The 13,071-nt window shown below is 34.3% G+C and overlaps 1 protein-coding gene across 1 annotated transcript; it reads right to left on the bottom strand.

Annotated features, from left to right (window-relative positions):
• Positions 1-2,215: 2,215 nt before the first annotated feature.
• On the bottom strand, positions 2,216-12,741 carry LOC142551320 (kinesin-like protein KIN-14I). Its single transcript, XM_075660499.1, has 24 exons — positions 12,109-12,741; positions 9,758-10,015; positions 9,563-9,635; positions 9,244-9,375; positions 8,927-9,165; positions 8,395-8,722; positions 7,972-8,071; positions 7,637-7,818; positions 7,387-7,502; positions 7,083-7,185; positions 6,574-6,726; positions 6,337-6,483; positions 6,022-6,225; positions 5,774-5,938; positions 5,597-5,701; positions 5,350-5,490; positions 5,059-5,253; positions 4,809-4,935; positions 4,475-4,677; positions 4,137-4,319; positions 3,885-3,980; positions 3,591-3,788; positions 3,243-3,514; positions 2,216-2,734 (listed from the first exon to the last, which is right to left on the bottom strand). Exons 2-24 carry the CDS (start codon positions 9,898-9,900, stop codon positions 2,539-2,541), a joined length of 3,801 nt encoding a protein of 1,266 aa, XP_075516614.1. The 5' UTR covers positions 9,901-10,015; positions 12,109-12,741; the 3' UTR covers positions 2,216-2,538.
• Between the last annotated feature and the right edge of the window lie 330 nt (positions 12,742-13,071).

Genomic DNA, 13,071 nt, shown 5'->3' with positions numbered 1-13,071 from the left:
TAATATAAAACATATTATCACTAGCAATTTGATTATTTATTTAAAAGTAATTTCTTGTAATTGTATAATAATGTATGACATATTTTTTCAAAAAACATGAAACTATATAAAATGTGGCGTTAGATGTTTAATTTTAAGAATTTTAAGAAGTCTACAATAACTTAACTGTAAATAAGATAATTTATTATTTTTATAAATTTGATTAAATTTTATAAGAAGAATATAAAGATATACAATTTAATAATAAAAAAAATTTATGGACCGGTGTAAGGGCAGTTGCCCTCACTAGGCCAAGGAAGCTCCGCCCATGTAGGCGTTTTGCGTAGGTGCTATTTCAACTTTTTCGATTTAATTTCTGGGTTTTTCTTGGTCTGTTAATGTCGTATTTGGGTACAAGTCAGATTTCAAACTATTTTAGGAGAGTAGGTCTCTTGTGAGACGATCTCACGAATCTTTATCTGTGAAACGGGTCAACCCTACCAATATTCACAATAAAAAGTAATACTCTTAGCATAAAAAATAATAATATTTATGGCTGACCCAAATAAGAGACCTGTCTCACAAAATACGACTCGTGAGACCGTCTCACGCAAGTTTTTGCCTTTTAAGATGTGTTAATTAATTTTTGAAGAAATGGACCACAATAGCTTATATCAACAATTTTGGATACTAATAGTGTGAGTAATTATAATTGACCATGTACGGTATATTTAGGCAATTAGTACAGTTATTAAGAGGATGATTGTTATGATATAATAATTGTCTCTGCTGAAAAAGTGATCGAACCGTAGCGCTTGGGCTGTTATACGGTTTAAAATATTTGAATTGTATTGCTATCACATGCTATATTTTTTTGTAAAACGACAATCGTTAGGTCTTACGCGATATATTTCAATACTTGTGTAATATTTTATTTATAATGTATATTTATATCGTCTATAACATGATATTTGTCAATACATATTTTTATAACACATAACTAAATCATTTGCCATAGTAATCATTTTACCTCATCATTTTCAACATTATCCTGAAAAGGTTGTCAAACACCGGTCATTCATTTCGTGACCTTCTAAATTGTGTCTGCCACTGTCCACTTCTATTACTTCATTTTTTTTTTCTATCATTGTATATTTATTATACCGATATATTGTATTTTTGATAATATTTAATTAGTCCTTGTAAAAGAAATTTAGACAGCCACAGTTTAATGGGAGCTATCAAATAGTGACTAAAATAAAGTTTTATATTAATTAATCAAATAAATCTAATTATTTGACAATCAGAATGAAGAAATTGTGTAAAATTTTTAGAGATGATACTAAAATTAAAATATTAATCATTATTTTGTTTAAGTTTTTTCATGATTAATTTAAGGCAAAAACTTGTGTGAGACGGTCTCACGGATCGTATTTTGTTAGACAGATATCTTATTTGGGTCATCCATGAAAAAATATTACTTTTTATGTTAAGAGTATTACTTTTTATTGGGAATATAGGTAGAGTTGACCTGTCTCACAGATAAAGATCGAGAAGTTAAAAAATTAACGTGAAGTCGTGCCAAGATAGGTGGCTTTAATTTCTTGGCGGATTGGGTTTGGTTCATGCAACGGGATGGAAGGTTGCTCGACACACTGGATTCAAGGTTGGGCAACGAATATGTTGTGGAAGCAGTACAGAGACTGCTTTTATTAGGTATGGCTGCCTGGGAGAGGCCAAAAACAAAGGCAATACTTCAAATGATCGTGTCAAAAACTGTTCCAGTGCCTTTGTCCAAGCCAGCATTGGTAGATTTATTCCGGTACGACTCTGATGAGGACTCGATTAGGGCGGACTCAACTGGATACAGTAGGACGGAGAATCATATAGTATACGGTGACCCTATGGTGTGATTTCAAATGCAAAGCAAGTATCATCAAAATGAATTCTTGAATTGTATTTTTGCTTGTTTATTTATAGCATGGTGGGAAGTCAAAACGTATATTTCTCTATTATAGTAGTTTTTTCAAGTGGTGTGTTAATTATAAAGGGATGAATGGAGAATTTGAATAGGCTATGTCCATAAGGTTGTACAGAATATTCTTACATTGTATGTGAAAGATAGTTTAGAATTTTGGTGTTTGAAATAAGATTTATATGTTGATATAACCGAAGTGAGATTTACAATAATTTCAATGTTCATTACCTGCCTAGCTGAACTTGACCAAACTCTAGATAAATAAAGCAGACATGATGAAATTGTATAGACCGCAAAATCTTGGAAGACAAATATTTCAGTGTATTCACACCTTTTGATTCCAAGAAACGTAGTAATCAGAAAACCAATACTGGTATTGGTTTGATTTGAATATTTGGACAATTTTTTACTGTACAAAAGATTCTCACCTAATCACTCGTGCCACAACATAAATCTCTGAGGTTTCTGGTGAACAAGCAATGCAAACAAGTCGTTCCTTTGCCACGAGACTGCCTTTCTACACTATACCGGAATAGCCAATGACATCAAATATGGAAGATTTTGTAGGCACAGAAGGAAACTCACATTGAATGACGAGTATCGGTCTTTTCTCTTTGAATTCGTTCTTCTTGTATCTCTTCCAGATCCTCATCATCTCCTCCCCTTCGTCCTGCCTGTTCCTTCCAGTATGCTATTAACTTCTTCAAACGAGCCACCTCCTTTGATGAAACATTTTTACTGGGATCGTTAACAATAGATCGCACTCTGGAAGCATACCTGTTGATTTCATGGAGTGGAGATTGTCAACTGTAAAGCGAAACACACTAGCTTTCAAGAAAATGAAAAAAAAATGCTTTTGGGAGCTTAAACATTCAATTTTCTAAATATGTGGACCGTCATTGACAAGTGATGATGGACTTTGACCTCTTTCACTATGCCAAAAACTATGACTAGTTATAACCATGTACAGAAATATTTTAATATCGTATAACCACCCAAATGACACATCATGATCGTAGTGCCATATAACACAACAGGAACATACCATCGGGCAATCCACCATCAGTCATTGGTGCAACCTACAACTACGTATGTGCTCTTTACATTGATATCAAAGCACTTACCACCTACAATTGTATTACCAACTGTAGCTTTCAAAATAGCGATGAGCAGTTGATCTTAAATGTAATTTTCTAAGTAGATGAAATGAGAGGACTAACATGCAAAACCAACTATAAAAGTGGTGTATGCAGATTATATAGGTGCAAGGGAAGTCTAAGCATACACTAAAGAGTTGTAAGTCTCATCCAAATTTGATTCAGCCGGAGATATGTTGACAAACATCAAAGTTTTAGCATTTCCACCAAGGGAGTCACTCATCAACATGGTCAGCTTGTGATTTCGGTAGGGGATGTGTTGATTGCCTGAAGATAAAGCACCAATGACATCACCCAGAGCGGAAAGTGATTTATTAATGCTTTGAGCTTCCTTCAACTGATTTCCAGAAGAGCCCGACTTCTTCACTCTTTCGGATCCAGCAAGATCCACAAAGCTTAACTGCAAAAATTAACCATTTATAAGCCAAAGAAAATGAAATATGACGATGTTAAATACGATTTTTTTCAATACGCACCTTTCCTCTGGCAACAGATTGAGTTTGAAGATTAGTACTCTCAATAATAACAGAGAGTACCAAATGTGACCTTGAACTCTGCTCATTCATAAGAGTCTCAGTCGTATGACGTTGTTCAGATCCTCTCTCAATAATACTTCTTAATTCATCATACGTTGAAATGGATACAACGGTCACATTGTCTACAATAACCATTCCCTGCGAAGACAAAATGGCCAAGCCTATAACAATGTGAGAAAACACAACTTTCCATAACTAAAACATATGGAAAAAACAAAAAAATAAGGCAATAACCTTAGAGTCTTTCTTGATGTCCAATTTCAAGCGCTTTGCATTCTTAGGCTGTAGAAGATCTATCAAAGTATCTTGATATAGTTCAACCATATACGCCTGCATATACTCACAAAATTATTAATTATGACTAATCTATAAAATCTGCCACTCAACAAGTGTAAAAAAGAATGGTATTGGCATCGATAAGCCAATAAAATTCATAACAAAAAAGATGATTTTCAGGAAGATCTGTTGGCATTCAAAATTAATTACCTTCAACGTAAATGAAAACTTATTATTGTCACGCTTCATGATTTTAAAAAGTTCAGATATAGCTCGTGGAGTGAGACCATGATTGCTCTCGGATCCATAAATTGTAAACGTCTTCCCAGATCCAGTTTGTCCATAAGCAAATATGCACACATTGTACCCATCGACAGCAGATTGCACCAGGTACTGCACTCAAGTGAAATCTTTAATGATCACAACCAAAGTGATTCAAAAGTTAATGAGAATATTCTCTCCAAAAAAAAAAGTTAAAAGAGAATATGTGCCAAAAAAAATGACAATTATTCAATATATCTATATAAATACAGTATCTTTGAACTTGCCTTGGTATCCTCAAAAACATCATCTTGAGTTGCATGGCCATCAAAAACACGATCATACATGTGTTGTTTCACTTTGTCATCTTTCCACAAGTGTTCAACAGTAAACTCATCAACATTCACTAAGACATTTCTTTCCTTCTCTGAGATTTCTTTTTCGCTAAGAGGCCGCAATCGACAATACACTCGAATCTTGCCTTTCATGTCTGAGAAGTATCAAAATTACAAAGCATAATCATTCAATTATAAATAGGGTAGTCATGCATAGTTAGTTCATAAACGAAGAATGCTAGATTCAAATGATAAATAAATTTATACTGGGAAGCATAAATATAACCTTCCATCATGTTAAAATATCGTTTTCTCATAACTTGTTCTTCTTTGTAAAGTGCCTGCATTTCAGCTAATTGGGCTCCTTGCATCTTCAAAATTGCAGCAGCTTGTTCGTTCTTTCTGTCAATATCCTATGTATAGAACTATTTATTAAATATTTTGGGAATGTAACTATCAATTGATTATAAAGCACAAATGATTATATATAGGAGTTACAAGCACTAGAAAATAAAAATATAGCATAAAGATTTCACCTCTTTCATTTCTCTCAACTCATCTAATTCCCTCAGATTATTATGCAATGAAGACAATTCTACATCCTTAGTTGCAATGATTGATTGAGAAACAATCAAACGTTGTGTGGCCTCTTCCAGTTTCTTTTCAAGTTCAGAAACACGAAGCTTCGTGGTCTTGCATTCGTGTTCAAAGTTTTCCTTTATAATTGCAATCTGCATTTGAAGAGTGACATAAATAAGTTTAGTAGATAGTAAACTATCATAGAATTGGCTAATTAAAAACAATTAAAAAGAAACTCGTCTTTCTACCTCATCTGCATTTTTTCTGTCAAGCCTTAAAAGTCTTTCTTCGATAGATAATTTCTCATTTACAAGTTTCCTTTTTGATTCTTCAACTGCATGCAACTCTGCAGTGCGTACTTTTAATTCATCTTGAATCTTACACAAGACCTATTTATTCAGGTTTAAATATAGGTAAACCTTCTTGTGTAAAGGACAGAGCCACATAATAAAAACAAACACCAGTTCCAACGTTGATAAATTCACATCTATATACCTGATTATTAGCTTCAACCAACTCTTTTCTGATGTTATTTTCCAACCCTCGGCTGTTCAACTTTGCAAACCTCACTTCAAGGCTTTGTTTCTCCAATAATGTAGCCTACAGAAAATCGATAATAAAAAAAAGGCAAACATCAATCAGAATTGAATTTGAATTTGCGAAGATAATCACCTGAAGTGCTGAATCTTTTCCATCACACAACGTTCGCAGTTTATCACGTTCACTGATGACTTCATCCAAGTATTGCTTCTCAGACCTCAACCTACCTTTTACATTCTCCAGTTCTTCTTTCGTTTTCAGTTCTTGCATTTGCTTTCCACGCAGATCTTCTTGCAACTTGGAAAACATAAAACAACGAATGTCAGGCCATTATAAGAACAAAAAAGGGTGGATCCTTCTCTAAGCATTTAATAACTTACTTGATTGGCTTTATTCTCTGATTCTTCAAGTAATTTTGACAATTCCAACACACGTTTCTCATTGACGTCCATAGGTGGAGGTGGTTTAGCATGATCTGACGAAAGGACATTAACTGAACCATTAGCAGCAGCACGTGCTTTGGAATAACGCCGTAGCATCACATCATTTATATGTGTTTGAAGGGCAACACATATTTCCTCTCCCTGAGTTTAGTGGAAAGATAAATCATCCAAGATCAGGAACTTGTATAAAACAAGATAATAACATCTACACATTCAATGACAGAATCTACGTGTGAATAATAATTATTTAACCTGCTTTGTTTCAAACTGAAATATATGCAAAACACCAGCAACTCTCATCTTAAAAAATACAGCAGTATTACTGCTGCCAAATTGCATTATGTCCCTTAATTCAGCTGAATGTAGATATTCCTTGGGAACAGGACGGAAAAAATGAACCTGGATAAACAAATATACCATACTTAGGCATCTACTATCTGCTATGGTAGTTATAAATGTCAAACCCAGAAAGATAAAAATTATTCATACCCCGCGCTTGTTAATGCCTAGTATGAGTTTTCCTGGCAAGAGTCCAATGGGATCGTCAATCTTACGGACAGTAAAGAAAACTGAGTTCCCATAGGGCAGTGTTCTTAAGATCCGTAAAAATTGTTGCCGAGCATCATCTTTTGTCAAATTTTCCTGCAAGAATTTATTCAATAAATTTAAGGACTAGTTCATAGATCTTTAGATATATCAAAAGAAGTTACTGCAAATATCTAATTCATAAAGTATAAAAAAACAATGAAGAGAGTTGAAGTATTATGCATATTGAATACTGAATATTGAATATCAAAACTTCCCATAATATTTATAGGTAACGTTAGAAAGGAACTGGTACAAAAACATGCCCAAAAGTTTTTGCTAGGGAAGCATAACTGTTGAAGAATACATACAAAACAAAAACTTTCACCTATTTTTTTCAGCATTTTCATAGATCAAATTTACTTGATCCTCAAAATTTTAGAAAATTGGAACAATATAAAAATGGTTCTCACCATCGAACGATACCGAGAAAGAATATCTAGTTCCCAATCTCTTTTGGCTCGAGTAATTGCAATTTGCCTGGGCAGAAATCTTTCCAGAAGAGATGTCCAATCTCTAGACATATATAAACGAAGAAAATGGTAAGTTATATATAAACGAAGAAAATGGTAAGTTATTTCTAAAAGAAATGGTATGCACAAAATTCCCATGTAACAGCAAATTAGAAACTCTTACATATGTATAATTAAGAAACAAAAATCATGGACCGATTGGAAGAAACATCAGCGCGAAAAAGAAACAGGGAAGATGACTCACGTGCAGGTTTCGGGAGAAACTATATATCCAATTTCAACCAAAATCTGCAAACCAGATAGCTGTGCAGCATCATCTTTACCAACAGGATAATTGCCTAATACATAATCATGTTGCAGCTGTAACAAGAAAAAGACAGAAAAAGTGAACCCAGAAAATAGTGTGAAGACCATTTTAGAACTAGATCAATGGGGATAGAAATCGACAAAAATAATCACAAAGCAAAACAAAAGGTCAAAACAGACATACATACTTGGACATATGATAATTGCACAAACATTGGATCTGTAACAGCTTCATCTGACTCTCTAAATAGCTTCTTCTTGAATGTTAGTTTACAATGCAAAATCTCTCCTTTACTTCGGTCCTTTGAAGCTTTGAAGTCAGAGAGTAGATCTCCAATATATTTATTATCATCTAAACCAATGTAGTCCTCTGCATATAATAAGAACAATTTCTTAAAATAATGTGGGAAAAAGGGAGCAAAGAGTCACTTAATAATTTTAGGTAATTAGAAACTTTAACCAAGTATTGCAACACAACCAAGGTAACTAAATAAAGAGTGTTACGACATTTTAATCTAAGTACCATTTCCGAGGTCTGGAGATTTCGAACCAATTACAGCCTTCCGACAGTCGAACAAACTAAAGCTAGAATATGCTGATAACTTGATTATCCCAGCAAGCTCCTGAAGTTTGAATAATCCAACACATGCAATCAATAATAAGGTTTTCAATAATGCAACGAGAAAAAGTTAAAAAATTATGGCACAACTGAAACATCCATGAAAATCAGAAATTCAGAAGACATGGAAAAAATAAATTTCCTCGCCACCCAAGAAAAAGAACTTTAAAGATAATATAATGAAGAACAACTAAAAACTTTTTGAAATCGGCCATGTTATATATTTCCACTGCCAAGGGGTAAAAATAATAGAATCATTTGTAAAGTCATTTGATGCATCTGATCTAATATGCATGCATAAACACACAAGAGAAGCTGAAGCAGTACCTCAACAGCATCAGCTACAGTTGTGGCCATGTCATATGTAATCTCTTCAAAGGTTTCATCCAAGAAAAACACTATGGTTGTAAGCTTTTTACCAGTCAAAAGAGCTTCAATCTCCTCGCGTCCAGGTATAATATGCCTTGGTCCAGCCTTGACAGACCGCTTTAATGCATTTAATGTATTCATTGCAAGGAATTGGACCTCAGAATCAGTACTAACACTGTGTGCAATAGTATGCACATACTCCGACAAATACCCACAAATTTCCTTGCTAGGAGACATGCAGGTTGAGCATAAATACATTAGCTCCCATGCCTTAATCAAACAGTTCCTACAGATGATAGAAGCATAATCAATATATCATCGAGAAACGATAGAACGGGTGAAGCATGTACAACCCTAAATCCCTAATTAAGGCACTCAATCAATTGATTCAATCTATTCCCAAGAAAATAACTATTGAGAAAAATTCACATGACAAAAGAAAATTTATCAAATTTTTAGCCTCACCTTTATCTAAATATGTATTACTTACCTATCAGGATTATTTCTAGTCTGTTTTGAGATTTGGGTAAAGAGCTCATCTCGAAGTTCAGAACGCTTCAAAGCCTGCTTGTAAATTTTGCAAACGAGCTCGATGCGATCCTCTAAGCTAGTTGGTGTAACTCGATCAGAGGAATCGACTCCAATGTACTTCAGGATAATCTGGAACATCTTAACCGCTCTGCTCACAAGATCACCATTCATTTTTAGCAGCGAGGTTGGAATAGGATCCTGTCAAAAAGGTAGCACACCATGCATATACAAGACTGATAATGAAATAAAAAGCCAACAAAAAACACATTAAACTACCTTTTGGAAACACAGCATATCCTCAAATGTGAATTTCTCTCTAACTTGCGGTCCCACCGCCTTTTTAGAGAAGAAACCTCGTTTTCCTGCCGAATTAATCTGCTTTTGCATTGCTCTCAAAAATCCTTCGACCTGGAAAAAAAATGAAAATCAATCATAACAAACTCTGACTAACCAAAAGTAATAATGTGTTGGATATAAACTTGCATAATATAGCCTAGTCTCTCCAAAACCAATTAAAAAACTCACACTTAAACTTGCAAAGTTTTGTCAATTACTCAATTAAAAATTGTCAAAAGGCAAGAACTTTGATTTTCACCTGGAATTTATCAATCAATGGTATAGCACCAGCAAGTTCCGGAGACATAACTGATGTGAGAGTATTGGGCGTGCTGCAAGTAAAATAAAGTAAAACTCAATAAAAAGGTAACTCAATTTAATGGAACTAGTATCTGTCATGAAAAACAAAATCAACAATTCACAGGCATCAGAGAAAGAATGGAGAAAAACTTACGGAGGGGCAAAGTTGGAACCATCCGAATCATAATCTTCTCCATTTGAGGTGACCAAGGAGTGATTGGAAGGGATTTCAAACCCATTACTAGATCCAAATGAAGATCTGCTTGACAACAAGCTTTGCGCCAGATCAGACGCCATTTCACCAAACAAGCACCAATATCCACTTTCCTATATTCGAAACTATTTTTTTCCTTTTATTGAAACAATCAACTATAACTCAGCTCTTAGCTTTGAATGATGCTGCGTACAGATTCTGTCCAAAGAAGACAAAAAATACTGTTGTGGGAATCTTTAAACAAGAGGACAAGTACAGTAATAAACACGAGAATCCATATCATTTAATCCGACTTATTATCCACAAAAGGTAATCAGAGCTACAATCAGAAAAAATTGATCAGAAAACAAAATTTTCAAGAAATTTCACAAACATTTTTGGTTCAATCAAATCTTTCACGAAAGATCACGAGTTCAAATCCACAAACCCCTGAGATCCTTTTAATAATAGTAAAGTAATAATAGCTACAAATAAACATGTGAGGGCCCGAGTCCTGATTAATATTTAATTATCGAACAATGGGGATAAATTAGTATAAACAGCGGAAACAAGTAAATATTTTCCTTCTATGACTGCAGAAATTTCGGTAAAACCTGCACGTAGTTAGGACATGCTAAAAATCTCACAACTTCTCGAAACAATAATACACTCTTAAATATAAAATCCAATTTCATAATCCAATAACAAAAAGGCCGACTGGCCAACAACAAAACAAGTTAGCATGCATATTCGCATCGACCAGGATTAAATTAAATCACATGCAGAACCGCACTAGCTAGATCACGCCATCATTCAAATCCAAAGGAGTAAAAATATAATCAGAATGCAATTAAGGGCATCTCCTTGGTAAATGCACAGACTCCCGACAATATAAAAATATTATCTGGGAAACTCGACCAACACACTCACAACACACACTCAGTGGATGACGCTAGTTGACGTTCCACCATACACACATCAAATCAACCTGTGAAATCTGCTATGGAACCAACAACCACTACATCATAAGTAAACAGGGGAGACCGTAGTACGACAAACCAATAAAATCATGACGAATACAAGGGACATGAAATAAATTCCAGTAAGATGCAATGAAATACAATGCATGTAAGATAACACTGGAATAACAGATACCAAATGTAGCCCAAGAATAACGTATCATCATAGTGGCCACCCGTGCCAAGAGTGCAGCGTCCAAATATTTGCTTGCCCTTAAACGTAGAATCAAGGGAACGGAAGCTACGCGCTTGCCTCATGTTATCATATGGAGTGTGCTAATTCTATGTCACTCGCTCCAACGATGACTCTTATCCGTCTCAACAGATCGGATAACAAACATAATGAAAACAATAACAGTAATCAATGGAATTCAGGGCTCTACATGCCGTGCAACACAGTTAATGTTCTTATTTGACGAATATCCCTTAATTTTCCAAAATTTATTTAAAACAAAATAAGGACTTATTTTATAAAAGATACTGGGGAATGGGATCATTCTCAACCATTCACGTTAACAATCATCATGAATGAGTGAATGCAACAAATCATCCACAATAAAAATAAGGCACTGTCACAGCTCATTACAAAACACTTTGACGAGATTACACATCATTATAGTAGTCGTAGTGAAACCAGTTCATACGTATCTCAATCCAACACTTACAATACCACAGAATTCCTAGAATATCTCCTTGATAATCCAAACTTGTGGCATAAAATAATTTCTAACATTAAATTCTTACTTTTTCACAAATTAATTTAATTTATTAAATTGAGTTAATCATTTTGCAGTAATTCGACTATTAAGCCTAAAAATTCCAGAAATAACAATTTAGGCTTTTAAATTCCCACAAGTGGGCGACTTATAAACAAAATTCCCAAAATCATCTTTTTCAGTTTCAAATGTCACACTAGAATTTAAACAACTAGTTATCCAAAATTCTCAAATTGTCAAAACTAGTTTTCAAATGTCGAACTCATATTTCCAAGATTCCATCATAATCATATAATTTCGAACTAAAATCCAATAATAAAAATTTTAGTTCAAACATAGCAAAAATTCCCATTTCTAGCCGAATTAATTCCATAATTCACAATATAATTCCCAACGCAACAATATCCATAGTATGTATCGAAATATTTCCAAAAACTTATCAATAAAATTTATGGTTCACGGAAATATACCTCAGGTCAATCAACTTTGGTACCCATAATAATAACCCAATAAATAATCAATAACGAGCTAATAAGCGAACTTAAACCGAATTAATTTAAAGAGAAAAAAATCTTACTTCCGGGCAGCCTAAAAATGGTCAAGAATAAGCTGCAATGATCGAGCTTTACACCTTAAAATCGAAGTAAGCTCAAAAAATCAGTCAACAATGGCTAAGGGACGGCGGGACTTGACTGGAAAGCCACGAGCGCGAGGAACAAGAAGGGGGAGCGAAGCTTGCAACTTTCTGTCCAAGCATAAATCGAGCTATCCAAGCCCTACAATGGAGGTTTCCAGCGACGGTGAATGAAGAACCGCGCAGATTCCGACGCAAAACAAGGGGGTGACAGGTCAAGATTTTGGAGTTTATGACGTGGGCTTCAAAACCCTCCACCCATTTTGCAAAACGGTGACGAAATCGGGGCGGCGAAGGTGGCAACAAGGGTTTGAGATCTGGCTATAGATAGAGAGGTATACTAGAGAGGAAATGATGAGAGAGAGAACCACATACAAGAAACTGTACAAAAATACATTTCATCAATCTGCGAACAATAATAAGAAGCAAACGGAGAGTAAATCAAATATATATATCACAATAATTCGTGATAATTCTCACGAATAATGTCAAAGCAAAATCGATTCCCCCAGCCAGAGGGGAGGAGGGAGAAAGAGGATATGGGATGGAGTCACGAGAATATTTTTTAAAAATTTATTTCCCAGCTTTGTCTGTTTCTTACAAGTAGTTTTATCAAATGAAATGAATTTTTTTTCCGTTGCTGCCGGCCAGTATTTGGATATTCAAAAAATAAAATTTAGAATTTTTTATTTTCATTTTTAAAATTAAATAAAAGAGAAATGATCAATAAATCATTCTAGCAACAATTTTATTTTTCAGTCTCAATTTAAATTGACAAATATTTGTGTGAGACGGTCTCACGGATTGTATTACAGATAAAGATTCGTGAGACTATCTCACAAGATATATATTCATTTAAATTTTGTTTGTTCTCACCCTCTAAGCAAACTCTGTCATTTGATTGAG

The sequence above is a fragment of the Primulina tabacum genome, chromosome 7 (assembly GCF_025594145.1).
Source record: "Primulina tabacum isolate GXHZ01 chromosome 7, ASM2559414v2, whole genome shotgun sequence".
Classification (NCBI taxonomy): Eukaryota; Viridiplantae; Streptophyta; class Magnoliopsida; order Lamiales; family Gesneriaceae; genus Primulina; species Primulina tabacum.
The sequence above is the reverse complement of the archived record's forward strand: the minus strand, read 5'-3'. Positions and strand labels throughout refer to the sequence as shown.